The sequence below is a fragment of the Zonotrichia albicollis genome, chromosome 3, assembly GCF_047830755.1.
Source record: "Zonotrichia albicollis isolate bZonAlb1 chromosome 3, bZonAlb1.hap1, whole genome shotgun sequence".
In the NCBI taxonomy this organism is placed as follows: domain Eukaryota; kingdom Metazoa; phylum Chordata; class Aves; order Passeriformes; family Passerellidae; genus Zonotrichia; species Zonotrichia albicollis.
Window position 1 is genome coordinate 55,959,422 of NC_133821.1, and position 27,940 is coordinate 55,987,361.

The 27,940-nt window shown below is 37.9% G+C and overlaps 1 protein-coding gene across 1 annotated transcript; it reads right to left on the bottom strand.

The window, feature by feature from the left end:
- Positions 1-27,306, bottom strand: ERO1B (endoplasmic reticulum oxidoreductase 1 beta). The gene is made up of 16 exons (XM_074537508.1): positions 26,902-27,306; positions 22,385-22,504; positions 19,264-19,347; positions 18,806-18,847; positions 14,668-14,750; positions 12,758-12,831; positions 10,065-10,185; positions 9,927-9,973; positions 8,814-8,825; positions 7,969-7,995; positions 6,469-6,561; positions 6,069-6,315; positions 5,209-5,278; positions 3,976-4,062; positions 2,432-2,565; positions 1-1,778 (listed from the first exon to the last, which is right to left on the bottom strand). Exons 1-16 carry the CDS (start codon positions 26,998-27,000, stop codon positions 1,718-1,720), a joined length of 1,401 nt encoding a protein of 466 aa, XP_074393609.1. The 5' UTR covers positions 27,001-27,306; the 3' UTR covers positions 1-1,717.
- Between the last annotated feature and the right edge of the window lie 634 nt (positions 27,307-27,940).

A 27,940-nucleotide genomic window follows, 5' to 3' on the forward strand; every position in this document is an offset into this window, starting at 1 on the left:
TTTTTTTGGTTTTTTTTTTTTTTTTTTAATTTCCCTTTCTATTCCTTTAAATTTCATTTAGCATATCCTAGTTTGACACAAAGGGGTTAACTTTCTTAAGCAACAGCATTTTTATAAAAGCCAAGTGTCAGCAGAATAGTCTATTTCATTTCCAGTCAGGTAGAAATTTGAGGCTAGTCTGGAAACAAAGGACAGAGTGTATTCCAGCCTTCAGAAAATTTCAGCTGTAAAGGAACACAGTATGGAAGCCAATACAATTACAATCAATTATATAAATAGGTCACTCAGTATCTAATAGGGTGAAAAATGTTTAAGAGCACTTAATTTTGTGAAGACTTGTTTTTAAAAACAAGAGATGTATCTACACTGCACCAGCACTTCCTGCATTCATAACACCTAACTTCATTTTTAAACATGCTGGTTTAAAATAAATTATTACTTCATTTAAAATTTAAACCAATATTTGGTTGCTACTAATGGTAATGCTGTTTCTGAATTCTGGTTTGACACTGGTAAGTTATCACTGACATTTGTGGACAATGATACATGAGTAATTTCTTATTTTATGAAAGTAATGTTATTAACATACCCGTTTTTTTATGGTGAATATCCTTTTAAAGAAGATACAGTATGGGTTTGCATAGATAGAGTATGTGGCATTAAATGTCAGTATGATTATGAATTTTAAAAAGCATCATTTTTAAAAGTGACTACAAAAGCAAGTTATTTTTTCACTGACCTTTTAACATAGCACTCAAACATAACTCATAAAGAGCAAATTTATTTCCATGGCTCAAAGACCAAGTGTGCTATTTCAACATTTAGGACACTAAAAAGACAACTTTTGGAAACTGAACTTGTGATTACAATTTAGAAAAATAATATGGAGTAAACAGAAATTTGATTGACTGAGGTTTTTCAGCTAGCAGCACCCCACTAACCATTTCCCCTGTCCTGACCTCTACCTCCAAGTAAATGCAGGTAAAAAGGCTGCAGCAAGGGGCTACAGAAAAGTCACTTTCAACTCTGCTGCATCAGAGACAAAGTAATAATTAAAAAAAAAAGGGTGCTGAAAAGCACAAGACAAAGGTAAAAAAATTGGTGTCATCATGATGCAAAGAAGCCCAGCATGAAAAAATTTCTGCTCAGTAAATTTGCTATTTTTAAGTAAGTTTCATTATTACAGTAAGAAGCTAAAACTCAGCAAGAGCCTTATTTCCTTTTTGTGGTTAGTTTTTTTTGTTGTTATTTTTTCTTTGTTTGTTTGGAGGTTCCCCCCCACTTACTTTTGACAGTCAGAACTAACATACCAATTCCTCAGAATACACTGAAGTTCAGTAAATGGGGACACACAAGAAGTGATCCCCCCCTTTCCAGACAGGCCAAGTCAGGGTGGAGGTACATTTGTTTTCATATAAAACAGCTGTCTCAGAAAGACAAGGAAATAAGAAAATTTATGAAGTTTCAGTACAACAGAACTGTGAGCAGAAAACTTACAAAATAAACAGATCAGCATAATTTACACATTTAAAAACTATATATTCCATTCATAAATATATTTTCTAATTAATAACCATTCCTAGTTTAAACATAAATATTCAAGTTGGGATTTGATTTTACTTTTTATCAGTTCATGTGAGTCCTGTAAGGATCAGTTCCTTCTGCTCAATGCAGTCATGTAAATGATCTTCACTATTGGGCTGTGCAAAGACCTTCATTACCTAGTTTGTTGCAATAAAACTTTAAAATTCTGCAACTCTTTTATACTTGTGGAAAGCCTGTAAAATAAAAACCATCAAAGTGTTACCAATTCAGCAAAAGAGAAGTACAAATTATCACATTCATTTTCCTTTAGATTTTTCCTCAGACACAATTCTCTTCTCAAAAGGTCTATTGACTCTCCATTTTACAATAACATAATATATGACAGGGATTAAAGTTTATATATGTTTAATCATCCCAGCTTCATTAAACTTCTAAAAATCCCTAACCACAGGTAATAAATTTTATTACATCTTTTATCAGATTGTTTAAATAGATTGTTTAAACAGGAACAGATTGTTGTATTCAAGATCTAAAGAACTAACATAATGAGCAAAGCATGCTCTATGTAAACTTCTTTTAAAGCTGTTAAAATGTTTCATCATTTGAAGGAGATAAATTTGATCAATTTTTTTTAAATGTAAGAGACTTAAGTTTCATCTTGCAGAAGGTAGATTTATGAGACTTGAGACAGGATTAATTAGATCCAAACATAGAATGAAGACTAAGGCTAACACTCAGTTTGAAGGCATTAAGTTTATCAATGTTACTGGTAGTAATTCAGCCTTTCAAAACCTACAGCTATGTGTACAATACATTCTTTCCACAGAAACTGAGTATTGGCACTGAAGTTTTATAATTTTCTACTATTAAAACTATAATATTTTACCTTCCAAAGGCATTTACAAGAGCAACTATTTCTTGTCGTGTGAGCTGAAAACCTTTTGATGGGCTGTTCTCAGGAAGGCTCTGTATTTCTTTCTCAGAAAACAAGATCTTCAGAGCAGTTCCTAAGCCTTGAGTCTATAAGAAAAGTCCAATGTTTTAACATCAGTAAAAATCATTCCTTCAATTACTCATAAAACCATAAAAAAAATAAAAACACAGTAATCTAGGTAAATTTTAGTACCAATTCTTATATACTGACCCTCAAGCCAAATAACTGTACAAAAACCAGGGCACTAATACAATTGCATGACAGCAATTGTGTACCAGGTTTGCATTTGTTTCCTTAATTATACTTGCTTTTCACCCTTGTCTTCTTCATCTCTTCTTTTCTCATCTCTTTTCTTCTTGGTTATGCATATGAAAATATGTCCATTACACAACTTCCAGTTCCTTCCTGTCCCTCACTTATAAATGCCCCAACTCCTGCTGGAGCACATCTCCCCTTTCCCTTTGAAGCCAAACTAAGTTTTTTATGAGGTATCACAACACATGTACTTTTTCCACCTTCAATTCTACTGGCAAACAGTGCAGCTTCAATTTCAACCCCTCTTTTCTATGCAGGAATAGAACAGAAGTAGCTTTTCTTATTTTCACTTTTAGTTGGGCTACATAAGCAACCACTGGCTTTGTCAAGAAGCGGTTGAAGCTGGCTGCAAGAGAATTTTATGGGTCAGGAAATTTGCCCTTCTTTAGTTCTTAGTGAGGAGGAACAACAACAGTAGATCAGAAGTATTAACTAAAACAGGATAAGCAGAACTCTAGAAATTCAGCAGAGACCAACAAATTTTTGATGCTGCAAACTCTTTGAAAATTGCACTCTGGTAAGTTTAATGTAATACAGTGGTACAGTAGAACAGGCACTCCAAAATAACTTTTCTCAGTCCAGACTTAAAATTAGTCTTGAGGTTTAAAATACTGCTGTCAGTAAAATAAAAACAGTAGGAGCCAAGAAAATTAAACTGGTTTTCAACTTTCAGTTTTACTGGGCAACTTTGCATTCATTTGATGCCCTCTGCATAAACTGTGAAAATCTGTATTATTGCTTTTTCTTACACCTCAATTTGTGGAGTTAAATATCACACTGGATTCCCTAACAAGTAAGTGCTGTGTTTAAAGGAAGGTTTCCCATAAGTGATTCTACAAGGCTCCTCTGATCACTGAATACAGGTAAGATATTAACTGTTAGTAGTATCTCACCATGAAGCATCTGCTTTAAAAGTAACTCTTTTAGAGCACAAACTCCACCTTTTAGTAAACTACACAGCTGTTGACTAAACAAAATAAACAATTTGAAAAAAAATTAAAATGCTTAACAGTAAGCTAAACATATATAGATTTTTAATATATAGGTAAGGATACCAAGGACCAAGCACGTGCAGAAAGCCTGAATGCTAAGGTAAGAGGTGTCTTGCCAGAATGAAATAGATTATTACCTTGGGACCTGCCCCTGCCAGAACACACAGACCTACACAAAATAAACTGTACCTGCAGCTTGCCCCACAGCCTGCACTTGTCACATCCAACACAGTCCATTATGCGGGAGATGTTCTTGAAATGCAATCTAAATTCTTCCTATCAGTTAAAAACAAAATAAAAAAGCTTAAGCTAATGTACATGTTAGCTTTGCAGAAACAGAACATTAATGAATGTAGTACCATTAGAAATCTAGTACCATTAGAATATCAATTCTCTAACCAACACTGAACAAAACCATTGTTTTATGTAGTCAGGTCATAATAAAGATACATGAAAATCCAGAATCTGGTTTCCAAGCCACTTCTAACAGTTAATTCTTAAAAAAATCCCCCAAAAATACAGAATATGCAGGGTAATGCCTGCATTCTATACACTGATTTCCTACTAACTTTCTCCAAATTTTCTGAGATATAAGCACTGTATCTGTGTCCCTGACCAATTTTTTTTTCCATTATTCAAATCCTTTTTGAACAAACCATCTTTTTGACAAACAAGTTAGAATTCACAAAGGATGTTTTCAAAAATATGGGTAGATTGTTGCTGTGCAACTTCAGACAGAGCAGGACCAAGAACAGTGCAGAACTAACCAAGCTGATCTCATTTTTTTAAGGTCCAAAAAACACTAGCTGGGCTGATAAAACACTGCCACTTTTCTAATAGCATTTTTTGTAATGCTGATGACATTCCAAACCACTACTGAAATAAGTGTTAATAAATATTAAAACAGAACTTCATTACCAACTATGGAATTGCAATTTACACCAGTGGCATATTAACACCAGAAGCTGATGGTAGGTATAGCATTCCCATTAGGTTCCCATGTCTAGGAACTATGTTTTCTAATGTTCAACATCATATTTATGAGAGTATACTGTATATTGTGTTCTATTATATAAGTCATCATTTTGTAAAGCAAACATGAATGGGTGGGTTCTTTTTATCCAGATAATTATAAAACAGTTACTTTACTTGAAAATAAGCACCACTGCATTTACTGGTAATACTCATGTGCCCCACCACAGTCCAGATGCCAGACTCAAGGCACAAAGCCAGAGATTTCAGTCTTCTTGGATCACGACAGCACCTTTAAGTTGATTAAAAGGCCTCATATACAGCTCTAGAAAAGGCAGGGATAAAATCTTACTCTCAGCAGTGTTTGTGGTAGGCAGAAGGGCTTTCCAAAGTAACACAGCCTCACTCCAAAATAGGTATTTTGGATGTCATTCAGAAAAGTAGCTTTACCTTGAGTGATTTGGCTCCTTTTTTATCTCCAGCAAACATGGACTTTTCATCAAAGTGCATGTGGAAGGACCTAATAAAGACAAAATGCAACCAAAACAAATGCTAGCATAAACTACAGTGCTCAATTAAGCTTGGTAAGCAGCTGATGCCATCAGCATAAGATATTTTTCAGAGTTCCTAGTCCTTGCAGATTAGGTCTTAAAAAAATACTCAATGGTATTGGTTTTACTGTGCAATCACTGCAACTTGAAATCTGTTATTCGGAGTTTGTTCAAATTAATACTGAAACTGGCCTAATGTTTGCCTTTCAGCTGATCATTGCCTGGCGACATCTCAATTACCGAGCAAGACCACGATAAGGGACAGCAATGAAACCACACAACACGTTACCAATCACAAAAAGTAGCAAAAAGGAGCGCAAAAACTTAAGAACATTATGGAATAAATAGAAGGAAGAGGGGATGGCCAAACTACCACAGGTTAAGTCTGTGATAAAAGCTGAATTACTCAGTGGACCATTAGAAGACTGTATGTACTACTTCCCTTTTCAAAATAAATCATGTGCATCTTATACTGAAGAATCAGAAAAAGCAACACACAGGAAGTAGCTTAGGGTGTTGAGTTGTTTGGGGTTTTTTGAGTGCTTTTTGTTTGGTTTTAAAGATTGGTATATTCAAACCTCAAAACTATTAATCTGTCCTATCAAATGTACAAATTCCCCTTTAATCCCTCCCATTACTTAAATTTTATTTCTTCATTCCACTCTCCTTCCTGTCCTATCCTACCAAGGAGTCACCTATTCTCACTTCCAAATATAACTAAAAATTTCAAACTGCTGCTAAAAGCCCCTCATGCCTTACTTGGTGTCCCTGAAGATATCCAGCAGGAGAGCTTTAGACTCAGCATCCTCGTGGCCGTTGCCGGTGTAAAGGTCGACAACAGCACGCTCAAAGTACGGAGCGACCTTGGACAGGGCGCGCAGCTCTATCAGGTACAGGAAATACAAGTTCTTCAGCCTCCTTGGGCCTTCCCCTTTCGTCTCAGCAGGGTCAAAGCGGCGAGTGAACTCCTTCACGTTTGGGCCCCAGCGGGGCTTCCCCCACGTTTCTACGCAGAGGAAGAAAAAGGAGGGGCAGGGGTAGTAAAAGAGACACATTTAGAATATAAAATAACTAAGCGTACCCCAACAATTTCCAGAAAAAACAAGATACATACTACAGATATTGTAGAATTCCATTCAGCAATTTTACCTAGACATACCTTCAAGAAGATAATTTGCACACAGATGCAAGTTGATGCTAGCATGGAGTCCAGAAATGAGTTTATAAAACACTCTTTTCTCAAGGCACAGACCTGTCCAGGAAAAATGACAGATACCAAACTAAATACTGGAAAAAAATCATTAAAATGAACATACCCTGACATTTTAATGCTGCAAATCTGCATTGTTGACTTTCAAGAATTACAATTACAGCATTTGAGTATTGTTAATAAGCCCTTATAGCCATGATAGGAAAAGCTTTCCTCCTATTTTTTATATAAGTAATACTATTAATTTCTTGCTTGCTATTTTTGTGTTCTAGCAAACACAGTCAAATAAGGATCTGTTCTGGCACAGATAAATTGTTACACAAAAATAAGATGCCTACACTGTTTGAGCAATAAATTTGAATTGATGTTGAATTTTTACGGTCTGGAAATCAGAAATATACTGTGACCCATCTTAATTACAATTAAAGCTACCACTGAATTAGAGGAGCGGCTCTAAAGAAAAACACCAAAAGGCCCAGAAAACCTTACAGCACTGAAAAACAGCAAAAATACCTCCTTATAGCTGTACTGCAAAGTCACTGAAGAGTTTAATGCACAGGACAAAACCTTGGAAAATATGACTTGATGAACACAGACTTCTACAGCATAAATGGAAATAGAGTGGCATTGAGATGTCAGAATATAATTTATATGCAGAAATTACATATAATTCCAATTAGAACCAAAGTTAGAGACTACACTTGAAATTTAAGAGATTGTTCCTCTCAAAAACATGTTTGGGCAACTTTCCTGCCACTCCAGTCTCCACAGATGGAAGCAGGAAGAGCTGATGGTGAAGGCTACCTGTGAGGCTGACATGTGTCCTCACTTAGACATTACATTTTAAAGGCATGCAAATTTATATGCTTTCCTACAATACCACCATACAAGTAAAGGCTTAGGAAAGGCAGAATAAACTAATTCAAAAAGTAAGTACATTTGACTTATTTAATTTTCTGCACACCTCCAAAATGGGATTTTGATTGCTACAGATTGCTACTGTAATAATAATTTCCATTTCAACATGAATAAAAAGAAAACTGCTTTGCCTTCTGAACACACAGACTTGGATTATAAACTGGGAACAGAGCCACCAAAATCTTTAATGTTCTTTAAAGCTGTTTCTAAATAATGATGCTTACCAATATTACTACTAATAATGCCTCTGCTTAAATGCCTGAAATAGCCAGAAAAATCAAAGTAACTGACAATGAAGTGAATTCCCTCTTTATGAAAAATAAAACACTTAAATGTTTAAGGAGTATGCTGTCTAAGTAAATGAGAAGACCTTTAAAGACCCTCAAGGTAAGAGGTATTTGAACAACACTTGAAAGCTCTGCACAATTTACGAAAAAGCCTACACTATGAAAAACATTTGAGATTTAAAAAGTGCTACAGTGTTCCTTCTAATGAATACAACACTACATTAACTCATCCAGGAGCCTTTACCTTCTAGCCATGTGTAGAAAGATTCTCCTGTAAATACAAAGTACATGGTTAAATGAAGAATATTCATTTTCAACATTACAGCATCTTTCTATTACTATGCATACAACATCAGCTGCCATCTAATTTACCATGAAGTTAAATAATTTAGCTATTAAAATGAGAAGCAGCTAACTTGGAGGTTGGTTTAAATCTGATGGGGACAGGATAGGAGAAATACATGAACAAGCATGCCTAAGCTACTGGTCAGGGCATTCAGCAGTGTATGGAAGCACAAGTTTGATAATTTGCACTGCTGGTGAAAGACATGATGGCAGAGTGCAATTCTGACAGCCTTCACTTTAATCTGCCTAAAGCTTTCCTTCAGACTTAGATCTTTTGCCCAATAGCTTTCAGTTGGCTGAAAAATCTTTAAGTCTCCCTCACTGTAGGCAGATCAAATACTTTCTCCCCACTCTCTCTCAGTATTCCCAGTCAAGGGCATTCAAGAAAATACACAAGAAATTGTCCCTCTTCTTTTAAGGGATCTGACATCAGTATCAATGGGGTTCTGGAAGAACTAATAACATTATTACAACACATTCTGTTACAAGAATAAGAACCAAGAAGAGAATTGTGTTTTGCTCTTTTCCACTCCTTCCCTTACTCCAAAAGAAAGTATGAGTCAATTAAAAACAGTTTCTGATCAATAACCTGCATAAAAAAATACCTTTCCTGCTCTCTTATTCAATAACAGAAACATAACTTTCCTGCACTAATTTGATAACTCTAAAGTGAATAAATCCAAAATCCAAAACTCTCTAAAGCTTACTTCATTTCTGCAGGTCAAGGAAAATAAGATGACTTACCATCATCTCCTCCTTAGAGGGAAAAAAAAAAAAAAGGCATAAGCATTAAAAAGATAATTTCCACACCAAAGCAGTAATGAAATGAAACAGACTTTAATACAAACACTCAAAAAGTGCAAGAAATCTTATTTAATTTATAAAAAATAGGATACTTTCCTTCACTCCATTCTTACTCCTCAAGACCACACAAGACTTGACACATTATAATAATGAAAGTCACTAAGAAATTCAAATCTTAGCAGCAGCTGATACACATACTCTTAAAAGCTGCACTTTAACTTCAGAAAAATGGTTAAGAAGGCATAGTCTTTAGATTGCATTGGCCAACAGTCAGTGCAGTGTTCTTTCATGGAATTCTTATCTCTGCATTAAATAATTCTCACAATGCTTTTTATTTGTGCGGATCAGCTTTTAGTAATTATAAATACTGAGCTATCTTGATTTTCTAGTGGATGGTGATTTTTTAACTGAATCTATTGGCTAACAGTTAATTTTTAAGGGAAATAATACAAACTGAGAGAGGAAAGCTGGTTCATTTGAAAGACCAGGTTATAGCTTTCAACTTAAATTTGAAAACAAATCCCAAGTTATTAGAATTGGCAGTCACAACAATTAGAATACTTTTTTTAAACAATTTTGCACATAACTGATTCTTCCTAAGTGTCCAGTCCTTCAAATAATGCAATTATTTGTACACTTGCAATACACTGCACACTATGGATGAGAAATGTACAACCATATTACACCAGAGTAAGCATGAACTGAAGTGACTAAACTAAAAGCTTTTTGAAAAAAGAAACAAGAATACAAAAGTCCATTTTGAATGGAAAACCAGTGTGACACTCTGCAAACAGTTTGAGACTTACAATTTAGTTTTCATATCAGCTCACCTGACATTAATGAGCCTATTAATAGGGATAAGATTAGGCATGTATGTAATAAAGTATCACATGCTTTAGTCTAAATATTAGAAATGGACAGCTATCTCTACAGAAGAAATTTAAAAAGCAGAAAGCACACCTACAGACTGAAGATTGTTATCTGTATTCCTTGTACTGCAACAATCACTATGTTAAAAGAAGTGCATTGGAAAATAAAACAGGCAGGACCCACCCCTACTAGGCGCCAGTGGATTTAAAGGACGATAGACAGATCGAGGCCTAAAAAATAAGTTAGAAAACACAAAGATCAGTTTTTAGCTAAACTGAGGTACAAGTATAAAAAAACAGGCTTCCTCTCCCTCCCAATTACTTGAAGCAGTTTTCTTCATAAATGCTGTTCCATACTCTCCAAGCAGAAGGCCCCTTGTATCCAGTGTAACGTTCTGGATTGAGCAGCAAATCCACATACTGTGCATCTGGAGATCTCTCATCTAAATAGGAAACATTTTGTTACATATGCTAAGTGATCAATTGAAAAAGATTTAAAAAGTCTCACAGAACTAAATATAAACAAGAGGTCTCATATAATACTATTCTGTCTTCCAGCTGGATTTTAAGTGCCATGTATGTAAAAATGCAGCAATATACACACTAAATTCAAAGCTCAAAAGCACATAATATATTCCAAAGTCTCCTGTGTGTCTCTAATTTCTATAATGTCTGATGATCATCTATGTTGCTTCTTTAAATCTACCATAAACACTTGACATGCACTATATTTCCTTACCCTAGGCTAAAGACATAAACAGTGTTTTGTTTTAAATGGCCTCCAAATTTAGGGTTTATCTGGCAGTATTTGCTTGGGGGTGTTGTTTTTATGAAAAGGATATAACTGCATACAGTAGGTTCTCAACAGAGACAAGCTCAAAGTAGTACATCTTGAAGCTGCTACATACCATAAATTTATTAGCTAAATCCATTTTTCCTCCAAACACCCTCGTATACTGGCAGAAAAGTCTGAATCACATTGCTTAACTGTACAAAACTTTCAGCATATTGCAGAACATATCTCTTAGTTACAACAGGAAGCATGTTACTTAAGCAGCCTTTCAACAAGCTATACCCCATCTCAGAAGTTCACCACAAACTTCAGGTAATTTATCCACAGAAAATTGTGAAACAAGACTCCCTCTGCTTAAAAGCATTGTAGAAACAGAAATTGTTTCAAGCTACAACAATTTCTTACAAGTAAAAGCAGGAGGAATTCACCACTCTTTGAAATTCTAGGTCAGGATCAACTCCTGCTTAAACAAACCCCACATAGAATACAAGCCGAAAGTCCAGAGACTTATTCATAGGAATAGGCCAAGAAGTGCCACGTAGTACTTCCTCAGATATCAAAACACCCCACAGAAACAGAGAGCGAAACTGCTCTAAAAAAAGAGATGATTCTGCATGAGCAGTTAAGCATTGCTTCAGCAGCAGCAGCAAAAACAAAGAAAGGACACTGATACAAGACAGACAACAATGAGTGCCAAATGAGAGAAAGTCAAATTACAGCTTTACTTATTTATTTGACAGTGTGGCTAACCTAAGCAGTTCCTACACTCCCTGATCACTTCAGGATCCATTTTTCTTCTTGTTATCCACATACTGAGTTTATGTTCTCCGCTGAGCCATGCAACAGAAAGATGGAAAGGTGACCCAGGTTAGTAAGCTTTTTCAGTTAGATCAATTCTCTTATCTAGTTTATGATTAAGCCCAACAGGAAGAGAGGAGAAGAGAGCAAGGGTTTCTGCTTCCTCCCCATGACTCCCAGTAGTTACTCTCTCTCACTCTCCCTGCCCCAGATGACAAACTCACCCGACATGCCAGTTCATCACAACAGCGTGGGAGGTGGCAGGGAGATGGCAACTTACTTTCCCGCTATTTAGGTAAACCTAATCAGCTTACCATGCAGAAAGATGCACCAGAGCCAGTGCAAAAAAAAAAAAAAAAAACATACTGGAAGAACACAGCTGGGGACAGCCTCCTCCAGCATGGCATGACATAAGGAGAGATGGAGGTAGAATCAGGAACTACTTAAGTTAGTATTATTTCTAAAAGAAATGCTCCTCAACTATACCTTTCACAGCTCAGTACTACCAAAACATGCATGCAGACAACTTGAAGATAGTAGAGACAAGAGCAGATAATTCCACACAACAGTTCAGATCTAAAGTAATGCTCATCAGCTGTTACAGAAACAGCTCATATAGAAAGTGCTCAGACCAGACACAGCAGAAGTACTGAAAGAGAAGTCCACTGCTAAGTCCACTGCAGCTGCTACTCTCTCAGATGACACCAAACCCAAGCCTAAATGTAGATGAAAACATCTAGCATTATGCCCTAAATATTCCTTGCATAGGAAGCTCACTAAGGTATTTATTAAAAAGGACTTCAGTAGTCAATCCCTGAAGACAGCAATTCCCACACTTATCTGAAAAACACTCCTCTGAACTTTGATTGTTACAAGCAAATAAAAAGACTCTCACAAGTGAAGGAGAGGAAAGACACAATCTATTATCCTAATGTTTTAACAGTAAGAAAGTCCTTTCAAATGAGGATGCAGAAATCATTTGGAAATAGCAAGGCTGGACGAGGAACAAACTCAATCCAATCATAGTAAAATAGCAACAAAACAATATAGTAGTAAGAAACAACCAGCTGCAAGCCAGTTGTCTTATATTTGTGCTAGATGCAATTTTTTTTGTGAGAAACTTTTTATTTAAAGAAGTGTTAGCCCTCTCCCATTTACCATCTTTTTTATTTACATAAATATCTCCCGTTCAATATACTAAAAGGAGGTAACAGTAAATGTGCATAGTGTAGGTTACCAAACACTCCTTGTAAAATTGCAAAAATTTGCACTTTGTGTGTATGATATGATGCCATCCCCTTTCTGTCACTTGGAACAAAATTAAAACTTCTTAAAAATGGCTATTTGTACAGAAAATATGATCTTTTGCATTTTTATGAGACAGCAAATAAAACCAACACTATGAAAAAGCTTCAACATTTTACCATCAAGTTCACAAAAATGATCCTGTGAGTCGTCGTATCTTGCCCAGTCAATGAAAGCCTCCTTACTTTGGTTACTGAGGGGAAAAAAAAAATTGATCTTAAATTTTTAATAAACAATGTCAATAAGAGCTTCTGAAAGAAATATCACCTACATATAGCTTGGAAGTGGATTCTGAGTCAGTATATCTGAAACTTGAGAATATATGGAGCTATTCCTTGTTAACTGCAATGAGATTCAAGCAGGCATCAACTGCAATACTTTCAAAAGTCAATTTGATGTTGAGACAAAGATTTCACCATTATTTGAACAAACTGCAGTGACTTTTCTTCAGTAAGAGCTTGGTAAAATATGTTCATAGTACATTTTTAACACATTTCAAAGTACTACTTTAGCAGCTGTCACTTTCAGAGTGGGAGAGGAAGGAATCATCCTATTTTCATAACCTGTGCTTTCAATGAAAGGTACAATTGTTAGTGTCTTACTTTTTACTGGGAGACTAGATGTCTAAATGCCTCTTCTAAGCTAAAGTACCCTATGAATATGATTTGTCCTAAGCCATTTTAATAATAATGGCATTCCACTCACTCTAGCATTTTCAAAGGTACACTGTACTAGAGAGACAAATAGTTTGAAGCTCCCACACCATGAAACACAAACAGTGCCAAAACCTTCCTTCTGTGACTGTGCAGCACAGAACTGCTGATGCCACACTACTGACAGCAAAATGTAAGCAAAGTTAAGATTGGGAACTCTGCTCTGGGGTGCAGGGAAGTGCCTTGAAATAACAAAACCAACCTATTCTCTTTGATCAAATTAGCACCAGCTCAACACTACAAACAGAGGCAATTGTACAAGATAAACTTCTAACCTTCTGCCAAATCACAATAGGAGACATACTTGGCATTAGGTGAGGAAATTCTCTGCTAATTACCAAGAGACAAGGTTTGATAACCACAAGAAATACAACTTTTAAAGGAAAACAACTCAAAACCAAGAGGATAATCAATGCTAGATAGAGAACATGGAGGTTTTCCTGCAAAGCACAAACTCGTCCTCCACTTGCAGGATCCATTACCTGCTCTCTTCCAACTTTAATTATCTATCCTACTTCCATAAAGGCATTTTCTCTAGCTCTCCATTTACAGTGTCACATTCTTTTGCCTTACAGAAATGGAACAGAATTAATAATTTCTTACTTCCCCTAAAACACCACACACCTGGCAGAAACTGTCATTTTTTCGTGGCACAAGAAAGAGTTTCAAAATCTTTACCAGGTAGAACTGCTGAAATTTGTGGGCAAAGACATCATATCCCTCCATTAACAGTGAAAATTTGATTTTTCTATTTCTGCTTTTCAAAAGTGAGGAATCCTGTAGAGTGCTATGTTTTCTAGATGCTGCTCCACAGACTTCTGTGCCTAGGGGTAGCACCATCCTGAAGAATTCCTCCCATCCAACCTTGACAGTGCCATGCAATAAGCAAGATCACAGAATTGATCCAAGTTAAAAATAACTTTACCAACAACAAAAGTAACTCAACTCCCTGATCTGGTTCACTGAATGATCACAAATAGGCACATCAGTGCAACAGTGGGACAAAGCAGGACCAAACCCCTTAATCCAGCACAGTTGCTGAGAAAAAAGAATAGAGAAAAGGTGGTTTTATTTGCAAGTTTCTTCTGACTCTTGATGCTGTAAGATACCTCTTTCAAGTAATATCAAAGCATACTTTAAACAACAAAAAAAAGTCTACTTATCATTTAACACCTTTACCTTCAGATGTTCTTGCATCATTTCCCATTTACTTTCTAATGGGAAGAATGAAGAACAAAAACCACCACATCAGACAGAGAAAAAAAAAATGTTCCTTTCTTACTATTTTTGTAGTGTTGATGTAAATCACAGCATACCTTAAGGTACTGTTAACCGCTCCCAGCTTGTTAGCTTGCTCACAGTCTTCCAATTCTTTGGAATTATTTGCTGCTTTTGAATACTGTAAAAAAAGTTATATTTAATATGCAAATGAATTACTGAAATCCTCAAGAACAGGTGCTGTGAAAGGTCTTTCTAAGTTTAGCAGTGAGTTCCCTAGTATTAGGGAAAATCCTCTAATTCTAGAAGCAGTTATGGTTCTGGAACATTTCTTACTTTGTTTTTCTTTGTTCACTTAAATTCATTAGGCTGATTTCACTCTGAATTTAACTGCTACAGGGAATTCAGCTAAAGATGTCAATTTTGTTTTGCCTTTTGATTAAATTGAGTTCTTTTGTTATGAAACCCCCTACATGAAGTGTTTTAGATACTTAGTTACCATCTTTTTTTTGCAAGTATAATCATATGCCAAGTTTGATTTCATTTTAGTAGGCATATTTATTACTTTTGGCCATTTTCCCTTCATGCTTCCTTTAATCCAATTCATCAGCCCAATTCAGATGTGCATGGGTCTGGAAGACAAGCTTTTTCAGCTGAACTCAAATTTTGCTTATTTTAAAGACAAAATGGAAATGTATAAGCTGAACTTTGATTCTGAAGAATTTTTTAAAAAGTAATCCACTGAAAAACTTACTTTTGGAACACACCTAAGGAAAACATTTGCAAAATTAAAGATTATATTCCACTATTCTATAATAATATGGTTATGTAAGCAGGGAATTTAAGTCTGCCAGCATAAAGCTCAGAAAGTTCTTCTACGTTTAGGAACATAAAAGGTAGTAACAATGCTATCTTAAAAGATAAACTCAATTTCCTCCTTTTGGGGGTTTTTGGATTGGTGGGGGGGATATGTGTATTTTTTCCAGACTAAACCTTAGGTCAATTATTAAAACAAATAAATTATAAATTTTAAAAGAAAGAGTAATTTTTTTCTGTGGACAGCTTTGTGGTCAAGATGCCAGAGGCAAAGTACCACCATAATATGTATCACTAAAAAAAAAAGAAATTTTATTAAAATTGTTCAGATGAGTAAGCAGAATTATTTGCTATTTAAAAATGCATTTGCCTGGACCAACACGAGGAAAAACAGCAGAAGACCTAAGACACAAAGGAGATTAGAAAAAACAAATAATTTCAATCTTGTTAGGGGCCTTGCCCATATATGCTTACTCCAGAAAGAATTTTTCACTCAATTTTCTTGCATTTGGCAGGCATTCTTCAGCATTGTATGGATGTTAAAAGGAAAAATGGGAACAAAGAATGGCCTTAACCTAGACTGAAAGAGATACTGCTGATGAAATAACATATGGAGATGCTGAAGCAAATATTCTGCATGTCTAGAGTTGCAAACCAATCCCTACCCTGAAGTGAAAAAAGGTTACTGCCAAGATTAGAATCCTAAATTAAGAGTTTCTAACAAAATGAACATTCAGGTCTCAAAACATGTTTCCAGGCTTTCCTATTCGCCAGTGTTTAACAGCAACAGTTGCTGGATCAGTGCTCTGTGACCCCTGACAAGATCAGGACAAAATATCCGTTCTTGCCAACCAGGATTTCCTAAGGCCAGTTACTGGAAAAAAAAAAAAAAAAAACAGAAAAGAAGGGCAGGAAGTAAATTACGAAGTTGAATGTTGTAACCTGGAGTTACTGTATCCTATCCTTTGCTTTAAAGATTTATACAGCTTTAATGTCTAGCCACAAAATATGCATTCACCACTCAAATGCAACAGAACTACAGAAAAGGAAATTACTGTGTGCCTCTACAGCACTATTTCAAAAGGCTTATGGTGGTGTCAAGAATTAAAAAGACATCCTCTATTGCTAACTGCACTCCTGTGGGGAAGCTTTACAAGTGTAACCTTGGTCTTTGCAGCTAGATGAGCATTCAAAAGAACTGCTGTCTTCATTGCTCAGCAAACAAAAAAAATCCCCCACAAAAACCCAAATAAAGCTAGAAGTTTACAAGCTCCTTTACACCAGCAGAGAAAGGCAATGGAAAACTGGACAGAAGCCACAGAAAACCTCTCCACAGGATTCTACTGTGAGTGTACCTATTCAAGAGATTGTGTCATTATTAAAAAGATGCCTTTGGTCATTTTCAGCTTTCCAAGACCGATACTAACAGGATGAAAGACAGAAACTGGACATGCATGTGTTCTCAGGGAAAAAACCCACCCTTTTTTAAAATCCTGTACTTTACATATAAGCCATAAGGTGTAAGACTTCCCCAAATGGGAAATTAGCACAGGCTAATAGCACAGTACTTGCACAGTCTTTGAAACAAAACATTCATACTAAAATGAATTTGATATTTCCTTAAAAGGGATATTAAATGAGATAGTAAATTTTTAATTGGCTCTACGAAAGATCACTTAACTGAACCATAAGAAGTAAGAAAATGGTGTAGGTAAGATTCATGTCCATTCTGATGACAAATTTCATCCAGAAAAGCAGCACATATTAATGTCTTCTACTGCAGATTAAAGGAACAGAATTGCCTAACTTTCAGTACTGTAGCTGGTTTCAACAACTTGCAAGGCAGCTCAAAGGCAACCACTGTAGCAAACATACAGCAAATGACAGCTTCCCAAAGAATCTATCCAACCTTCTTTATTGTGGTGAAAGCAAAAGGCATCAATTTTTTCACTTCCTAAATCAAATTTGGTATGCTCATGTGAAGTATCCAAAGAACAACATACTCTTTGGTTACTATTTAACACCCTACTTATGGCTCTCAAGATTAACCAATGAGGAAGCTCAAATTCAGAAAGAGCCCTTTCTGGAACAGTTTTTAAAGTTTACAGTCCCTCTCTTTAGGAGGCATTATGGCATTCCAGGAGTCATTTTCTCTGCAACCATGCTTGGAAGATAAAAGAGTCAATGAAAAAGAGAACTGGCAACACATTATTCAGCTAAAACACAAGATCTCCTGCCCAGAGATAGTGTCAGCTTTTCAGAAAAACAACTGCTGCTTGTGCTGGAATGGCAAACAACTGACATTTAGGTTATGTCAGTGAGAAAGATTTTTCTTCACTGATTACCAGGAACCTTTAAATGAAGAGGCAGTCTTTACTTCAAAGTGAGTTAACAATGTATGTGTAAAAGAAACAAGACTTCTTCCTCTTGAGCTAAAGCTTGGACAGATCTGCCTGCCCTTTTCCAGACAGCAGCACACAAGTCATCAATTCTCAATGAAGTATTCATCTCAGTTATCTCTGATAACATTTCTTGGCTTGAGATCTAAACCCAATGCCAACACTCCTGTTCATAAGTCCTTTATGATCTGGTGAACTACACCCAGCCTGCCCGGTGAGGTAGAAAGCACTGGGGATGATGGAGATATGATAGTTAATCGAGAGATAAGTGCTTACAATACAGTCAAGGCACTCAATGGGAAGATCTCTCATTTGGACACCATTAACCCATCAACTGCTAAAATCCTCATTCTTGGGCACCCTGTTTCAGATGTGTGGGATTTGTGGGTAGTCCTTCTGCTCTGACCTCTTATCCTATGCATATATAGCCTCTTAACTTTTTAGCTTTGCTAAGGTCACTTGGTGATCTAGAAAGGATGGCTTGGAGAGATGCAAGCAAAAGCCAACAGCACAGACTGACTGCTCCAGTTTGCACTGGCCACTTTGGCCAAAACCGTCTTTAGAAAAATGACCAAATCATCTCTGGACTAATGACCTCTTGAAAATAAGTGTTGTGATTACTTATGATTGTTAATAAAGATTGCGCTGCTACTGCCTCCGTGCATCTTAGCCTGTAGCTTTTTAAAATGTGACCTGTACTCAGAAATGAAGCAACAATTCTGCATCAGGCATTCTGTGGCCATGCACTGCTGTCCCTTGCCATTCATTGATTCAGTCTGCAGCAGCTCTCCAGCAATGACAGGCTCAAAATGACACAACAGCACCAGCTACGTCAGAAACACTACTCTACATAAAGGCAGAAAGGTTAAGCCACATACAGGAAACGATCACTTAACTACTTCATCAGTGTGAGAACACTGAAGGTTTATACTAAAAAGTCACATAGCTGTTCTAAATTTAAGATTAAAAAAAAATCAGAAAGAACTTTAAAAGTTAACTTTAAAAATTAAGGAGTACTTACTTTATTAGAGCTCCCAGCCTTAATTCCGACAGGTATTTTGCTCTAGAAACAAAAAATAAATCACAGCTTTTACATTGCTCATAGAAATACTTGATTAAAATCTACAAATTAGGTATCATGCCTATAGAGGTCAAAGCAAGCTTATTTTTTGAAAAATTATCTTGCTCCTTTACCTGATCACCATGCTATATGCAAAACAGTGCTAGAGCTTAGAAGAGATTTACTCTTGAAGCTCTCCACTTTCTCCATAAAATGACTAAGACCTTAAAATATTTTGGTTGTATTTATACTTTTGGAATAGAAAATAAATTGGTCACTTTTACTTAAATTTAAGTTCTCACTAAAAAGTATTGCCAGCAGTGCTTGTATCATTAGCTAGTACTATAGTACGAGCCACTGCAAATTAGCAAATTTTTAGCCAAAACCCCTTTTTCTATTACATATTATTCAATCCATACCTCAGGACAAGGCTCTACATGACAATCTTTGATAGAGCAATGGCCATCATCAGCCCAAAATGGGCATGGTCTCTTCAGGTTGACCTAAACATACAAAACCAGAAGTTTACAATCCACACTGACATAAGGCAACTGTAGAAAAAAGATCTCAGTATCAGGAAATCCTTTAAATTCTTTTAATTAGTCTCTCTAACGACATAAGATGAAGCTTTGTGCAGTAAAACTGTTAATGACAATGGTCTCCAGCAAATGAACACAAACACATAATATATTAAAGCAGAAATTAAATCTCTTGCTATTAAATTGAAATTTACTAATTTTAATAAGTGAAAGTGAAATTTACTAATTTAAATAAGATTTTGGATTTCAAAATCAAACTAAAAACAGATTATTATTTTTAAATGTTAAAGATAATCCTCAGTCAAAAAAACCCCGACAAGACATTTAGCAGATGGTATGACTTCTTAGAAGTGATGACAAATATCTTCTCATTACAGCTCAAACCCTGCAAGCTCAGATACAATAAAAGCAGAGATTTTAGGTTGCCTCCCCCCATTTCCTCTACTCAACACACAAACACTATTCATAGAAAAAAAAAAAAAAGGCAAAATTATTTTTTGTACTTCTTCACTCATTTCTTTTCAAATAAAGCATGAAATAGTATTACATTTACATCACCTTCACAGTAAGGCCCATCATACAAAACTTTCACCTCCCACCAATTTCTATCAAAAAAGATCAGCAAAAATAGTTAAATTCCAGCCTTCTTCAAAGCAAACTCTCACAATAAAAAAAAACGCTTACACACTGAGGAAGATATAAGTAACTAGGCAGTCACTGTTTTTGCACAGAGGAATGCTGTAAATAAAAAAAAAAATAATCTGCCGCCTAAACTGCAGATTAATTCAGAAAGAACACATGGGAATGAAGATGTACTAGTCCAAGAATGACTGAAGAGCACTGAAAACCAGTACACACACAAACTGAGGTTGTATAGCACTTGTACTTTTATCAAACCAATCATGTACTGTCTACATAGAACATCCAATCATCTTCAGGTATGAGGTATTAGGTTTCATTGTTATCACTCACAGTATTATTCAGTCCTTTCACAAATTAAAAGACATTCGTGATCATGAGGCTTCCACAGTTGCTGTGTTTTGATGTATAAAATTAGAGACACGAATGTTGATTTTTTTCATTGGGAAGTGTTCTACTATTTAGAAACCACCTAGCATAATTTCTGCAAGACTTCATGAAGTTTTTTCTGGCCTTTAAATAAAAACTACCTCATCCATTCAGTATAATGGTTTGAGTTATTCTATACCACCACACATCATTGCCAGGGGCAGGGAAAACTTCTTTCTTCCAGGGAGAAGGGGTTCTTTCCAGTGGAGAAAATGTGACAGAGGGAGTCGTCTGATATTGTCTATTATTGTTTTCAGCTCTGTGTGAATCACTTCTTTTCTTATCCCCTCTATCATTAGTACTGTTGCTATAACTGTTCATTTCCTTATCTCACTGCTGTTTCCAGAAAACTGTTCTTATCTCAACCCACCATCTTTACCTTTTGTGCCTCCAATTCTCACCTCCATCATGGAGAGTGAGTGGTGCGTGGTCTGGTGGGGAGTACCATTCCTAAACCACAACACCTACCTTCACAATTTCCACATCCATTTATGTGCTTTAAAGCATTTCCATCATTCTGCACAGGGAGATCAAATGAGCCGTTGCTTATTGGAACAGGAAAGGGTGAAGAATGTTCTGACTGACTGACTCAGTTTGTTTGTTCAACACAAATTCTTCCCTGCCACCACTGAAGTACTGAGTGAAGTGTGGTGCTAGGTGGGCTGCACACAGGCCCCTGGAACCACTCATCTATTACAAAGATCAGTATAAAAGATGAGGCAGGACTGCAACACAGCTCTAGAGCATGATCTGCAGAACTGCTGTTGAAGTGAACATTAGCTCTACATTTGCAAGATGAAGTTACTGTTTTATGAAGTCTCATATACCTGTTTCTCCTCATCTTCATATACTTTGTTTTCTATCTTTCTGTTACCTCTGGAGAATCTCATTACCACTACTATGTGATATATTAGTACTGAAATTGCACATATCCTGTTTCTCCTGAAAAGTGAATTTAGAACTATATCATGTAGCAGGAGATTCAAGGTGCAGTTGAATGTACATTACACTGTTTGCTCAAGGTAGAAAAGTTAGAGTCTAGTGCTTTCTTCTCCTTCTGCTCACTCATAACCCCATCTTGCCTGAGTTTAATATTATCTGACTCCAGACTGGCTAGGTGACTTCTTACATCCTGAGGAGAAAAAACCCCAAAACCAACGAAAAAACCCAACAAAATCAACAAAACCTTACCAACAAAACCCCCTAGCAAATGGAAATACCCTAACTAAATATCTACCAGGTTAAAGATATGTATTCTTCTGAGAGGTAAAAGTAGCAAAGGGGCAGGATGCTGCCCTAGAGGAGTGTGAGCTCCCTTTTCCAGGGGCAGGCAGCCACCTGATTAGCTCAGTCAAAATGCAACTTCACTTTCAGGTTAAGCCTATCTGAAACAGACGTATCAGGCTTCAAATCTTCATTTGCACATCAGATAGTAACACAGACAAAAAATGCTTCAAGTAATAAAAAGTGATATTACATACTATTTGAAAAAGGAACAGTTTTACCTATTTTTCAAAAGAATAACAAACACTAAAATCAGAAATAAGACAGTAACTTATTAGCAAAGTAAATCATGCCAATATTTCCATTTCAAATTACACACATTTCTTAGAAGATAAGCACTTTGTGCTGTCATAAAATTGCTAAAATATGATCCTTTTCCAGTGCCTTTTGCAAAGGCACTTTAAAATTACCACTTATCAATTGAATAAAAGCAGTCATAATTTACTGTCACTGACTCCAGGATGAACATAGCAAACAAGACTTATTACCAACATAACTGTCAGGGACTAAAAAACTGCTTCAACCAAATTAAAAAGTTGTGGGCTTCTAATAGGCAGCTTAACACTGGTAAGTTGATTTGATATGCAATCCTGCCTATATTTTCTGCATTTTATTTAAATTATTCAGAAAAATACCATTCTAAGTGTACCTTGTAATATCTGAAGTAATCACGTTCTTGCAGTTTCTGTATTTTGGGAAAGATCTTGAATGTATTGAAGTCATCGATGCTTTCTATGTCACATAAACAGTCATCTAGGACTCCTGTGAGCTATTGAAAAAATACATAAACATTTATTTTAATATAGAAATAGAATATTAACTGCAGAAAAATCTTTTAAAGAGAAAAAGATGGTAATTGAAAGAAATACTAGTGAAATGCAGTTCCATAGCAAATATTTCTCATCACAAAATACTCTGCAACACACCGCATAAAGTAAAACTGTAGCACTTTGAGCTTAAGCCCACGTCCAAATGCATTGCTAAATCAATGTTAGCAAGATTAATTTCACCCCTGAAATTTGTTGACACTTTCGGCATATAGAACTTGTTGAAGAATGAGCAACAAGAATTTCCAAATTACAAATACATGGTATATTAGCAAAGTTCCATATCAACTGTTCTCCTACCAAATGCTCACAAGTCAAATTGCCTAAAAAAACCCAACAATCACACACTGTCATCTTATTTTCATATTTCTTCTCAAAGTGTGAAAACACTCCATCTAGTTTCCTTAGAGGCATGGGGAAAAGGAGTGTAGGTTCTTCTGTGCCCAAGAAGTTTGCGATTTCACAGATAAATTCAACAAATAAATACAAGAAAAACCAGGCACAGGGATCTATATTTCAATGCTGTGAATCTATCATTCTGACTATGACTTTTCCAGGCCTCATCCCTCTACTTGTGCCAGGACAGCAACCTGTACTGCCACTGCACTAGGTGAGGAGCACCTCTAGGAGAAGCAGCACACGCTGCAAGTGCAGAAGTTCTACTGCCAGCACAGAAAGGGAAAGCAGGACTGTGCATGTAGCAGAGAGGGCAGCTCCAACTAACACCACAGACTAGGCTATGGAAACCCTCTCACTGAGACCCTGGTGGTGTTTTATTGAAAGGTGGAAATACTGAAACTGTGATTCTATGCACAGTTATATAATAAATTTCAATAAATCTAAACAAACTCTCTTAGGCATAGCTTCTTAAATTACTACAGACATGTCTGAAGGCTTCAGACATGTTTAAAAGGGAATGGAACCAAATACTGGTGCTTACTGCTTCTGTTCTTCATTGACATCCATTATGGCCTACAAATTATTTAAAATAGAAATGCCCACACATCTTATATCTTGCATGGGATGAGAAGAACTTCTAACTATTGAAATGTTGTGTGGAAAAGGAGACAAAAAATATTTTATGCCTTTCCTTTCTTCCACAGATTTCACACAGATGAGATTATGAAATCATCTAATCTGTTTTATGCATGATAAATCACTCCTGTACTTTACAGAACAGATACCCTTATATAACCAAGCTTGATGTAAAAGAGCCACTAGAAAACAAATTGTAGGCTTATGCTCCTTTATAAAGCATAAAGGAGGCCTGGAAAATGGATTTCCCCCAACTCTCTGTGAGAATAAAGAAGTGAGGATATGGCAATAAAGCACTTAAGTGGAAAATTCACCTTATGTAGATCCTACTTTTCCTGAGGCACTAAATAGGCTGTCACAATTCTGTAGAGCAGATATGGCAATGAAGTAAAGCTAATTTAAGGAAAGATACTTTAAACAATTTTTTTTTTCCTGCTGTTATGCTTGCCTTGTTAATCAAACCTGGGCAAACAATTGTCAAAGAGCCCGTGTGTAATTACAGTTTTTTCACAGTCCACACAACTGCCAACTCCAAAGTCAGAAGAAAAAGCTTGTTATTAATGATGCTTACAGAGAGAAAACCCCCATGCACTTTAGTCTATAATAATTTCATTTAAAACTTGAAATTTTCTTATTGATCACACACAGGCAGAAATCTGTAAAGGCACAGCCCTCACAGGTAACACTATACCACAAAGCAAACAGCCTAACATTTCATTATAATATAAAAGGCAAAGAGATAACTCTGAACATTTTACTCAAATATTACTCAACTGTATAAAGAGGCTAATACACGGAAGTTTTTTTGGACTGAGAAGATAAAGAGTAGGAAACTATTTTGATGACCAGCCCGTAAGACTATCCACTGCTTACAAAAATAATTTTACCATCTATGCAAAATGGAAAATGCCTTTCCAGGGGGAAAATGTCCCAGGTAAATGCAATAGTTACATTCAGTGTCTAATCCTCATGGAAGAATAAAAAGCTGCAGCCATTTTATTTAACTAAGACCTCAATTCTAAGAACAACTTTGAAAATGCAGTATAGTTTACCTAGATCAATGAAGCTTCAGAAATGAATCCTCAAAAACTACAACTGATCTAGGAAATTATGAAGAGAAAAATTAATTCAGAGTACTAGAGCAGGCAAACTAACTTTTCCATTTTTTTTTCCTCACAACATTTTCAGAACTGGAACAGTTAGCTCCCTGTATACATAAAATAGCAAAATCAATGTTTCCTTGGAAAGCATGCTCTAAAATTAAACGAAGTTGTACCTGCACCAAACCACAAATTATAAAATACTTTAACAGCATGCATGAAACACTAATACTGCACAGCAGTGGAGTCAGTTCACAGCACAGTGATGCAACAGCAACACTGGTTTCAAGTACCCCAGTCAGAGTTTTTTTTTAATTAGTCTAAGTGTGGCTTCAGTGCTCTGACTCACAGTGCAACACTCCAAGAACATGCAGAAAATAGTTTCATTTTTGTCAGCATCTGGATCTTCCACTTAATTTGTTTTTTCAAATTGGAGATACCAAAATAAGAACAGTGTACTACACAGTTAAAACTAGTATTGGAAAACCTACTTTGTTATTCACACCATTGGTACTTTGCCTTTTTTAAATTGAACTACACTAGTTAACTTAGTCTACAAATATAAAGTCAAACTGTACTCTAAGTTAACACACTTTTATTACAATGGACAACTATCATAGTTTCTTTCATCTGTTAATTTCTTTGAGCTCTAAATAAACTCTAAAAGCATTAGCCTACTATCATCTGTGTTCAAGAAGTCATCTGAAATGGTGCAGCTGCTACTTCTTCTACCTTTCCAATATGCTTATCAAAGTACTTCCAGGTGTTCTCAAACCTAGTTTAGTTCTTGAACAGGTATCAGAGCTATACTGGAGAAGTGAAACTTTTAACTTATCTTCTCCAAGATAAATCAACCTTTCAGAAGAAAAGGTCAATGTCCAACCTGCATCAACTTCTCCTTATAAAATCTAGAAAGAAAAACACAGTCAGCACTTTAATATTAAGGAAAAAAAGCTGGATAAATGCACAAAATAATAAGCAATCTATTCATATAAACAACCTTATTAGTGTTATCAGGCTGTTGTACTTTAATTGCTTTGACACTTAGAAGACCACCTGGGACACCTTGTTTTGTTCCTCAGACATTTCCCTTTGCCATGGCTGCAGAATGAGAGAACAGCCTCAGGTAACATGACTCCAAGAACTATTGGTTAGCTTGTCGTTCCCTGCACAAGCCAAACTCTGAACTCAGTGTGCTAACAATTTTATGAAACAGCAACAACCAATCTCTCTGCCAAGCATCACAAAAATCCCCATGCCACTTTATTAAGTGCTTCTTTAAGAACTCCATTTCAATTAGCATTTAGTTATGCTAAAATAGTTACTAAAATAATGTCAATCAAAGAAAACCTCAACTTCCAACAAAAAAAAAAGCTGCAATAAAAGCTATCTATGCTACTGTCATCACCACCTTTGGTGGCCACTTACAGTACAGCATATTATGCAACACAGAAACTTAGAAAATATAAGAGAAATAATAATCCAGAGGACAAGGTTTGCTCCATGTGGACGGTGTATTCCTCAATAAACTCTCTCCAACATCTTTGGCCCAGCTGAAAGCCTCTCCTACTTGACACCAGCGATCACATCAGTCACAGCCACACTGGATGAACAGGGAGGTCCTTACTACAGACACACGTCCTCCTAAAGCTGGGAACGCAGCTTACAGAAGGAAGCACTGCGTGTTCTCATCCTTGCCGGTAATGTGGGCAAACAGACGCGACCTAAGCACAAGCCAAGCCCGGGCATTGGCATCACCATTGGAACATATGGCTTCTCACAGACTTCATCAGGGCACCGAACTTTCTGCCTGAAGCCACGGGCATGATCCAGTCCGGAGCTCCCCGACGTATCCCACGGACTGATGCTACCTCTGGTTCCCAGGCCAACCAACTTCTCCCGGCGGCACCGGCCCCGGGCTGGATCCCGGCAAGTGCCAGCGGCAGGGTGTGGAAGGGGAAGGACGTGGGCTGCACACTCCAATAAGACATTCCCCGACTTCTCCGCGGGGAGCCGACCCATGACACGGCCCAGAGCTGCCCTCTCCCCTATGACTCCCCGAAGTGACCTCGCCTCCCGCCTGTGCCCTGCTGCCGCGCCGGGAGGGCTTCGCAGCCCTGCCCACAGCCGGCGGGCATCCCTGCCCGGCCACGCTCCCTGCCGTGCCACCCCGCCGCACCGTCCCGCCAGCCGCCGGTTCCCACCTGGGCCTCCGCTGTCAGCACGCAGCCGAGCACCGCCAGCAGCCACGCCGCCGGCCGTGCCCTCGCCGCCGCGTTCCGCCCGCCACTGCCGCCGCTCATGCTGCTGCCGCCGCTGCCGCGACTGACGGAGGAGGGGGCAGCCCTCGCCCCGCCGCCGCCGGCACAGGAAGGAGAGGGACGCGCCGCGGGTCGGCGGCGGCAGCGTCTCCTCCCGGCGCGGCCGCTCCTGCGGACGGCGGGACCCGTCGGGCGGGGGCGCCGCGCTCACCGCGACCTGTCCACGGCACCGCCGCGCGCGCCCGGGATCCTCTCGCGAAGCCGCGGCACCGCCGCCGCCACCCCGCTCCAGCGCCCGCCGCTCCCGGGCCGCCGGCGCGCGGCACGCCGGGAGATGTAGTTCCCCTGGCGGTCCCGGGGCCGGGCCGGGGCGGGGCGGGGCGGCGGCGCCCAATCGGAGAGGACCACGCGCGCCTCCAAAACAAGTGGCGGCGGCGCGCGAGGGGCTGGCTGGGCGCGTGCGCGCGGCGGCGGGAGGGCCGCGTGAGGAGGGGCGGCGGCGGAGCGGGGCCGTGGGACCCGGCCGGACCCGCATGAACCAGCCGGGCCCAGCAGGTCCCAGCCTGAACTCAGCCCAGGTCACTACATGGCTGTCCATCCTAGTATAACCCAGTCCAGGCCACTATCAACCAGGTTAACCCAGTGTCACGGAATCCCCTGAGCTGGAAGGGATCCACAAGGATCATCAAGTCCAGCTCCCAGCGCTGCACAGCACCATTCCCAAGAGTGGCACCACGTGCCCAAGAGTGTTGTCCAAGCACTTCTGGAACTCTGCCAGGCTTGGGGCTGTGACCACTTCCCTGGGGAGCCTGTTCCAGTGCCCAAGAACCCTCTGGGTGAGGAATCTCGTCCTGACATCCAACCTAAACCTCCCCTGACTCAGCCTCAGGCCATTTCCTTGAGTCCTTTTGCTAGTCGTGAGAGTGAAGAGAGCGGTATTTGTCCCTCTGCTTCCCTTTGTGAGGATGCTGAAGACCACAAT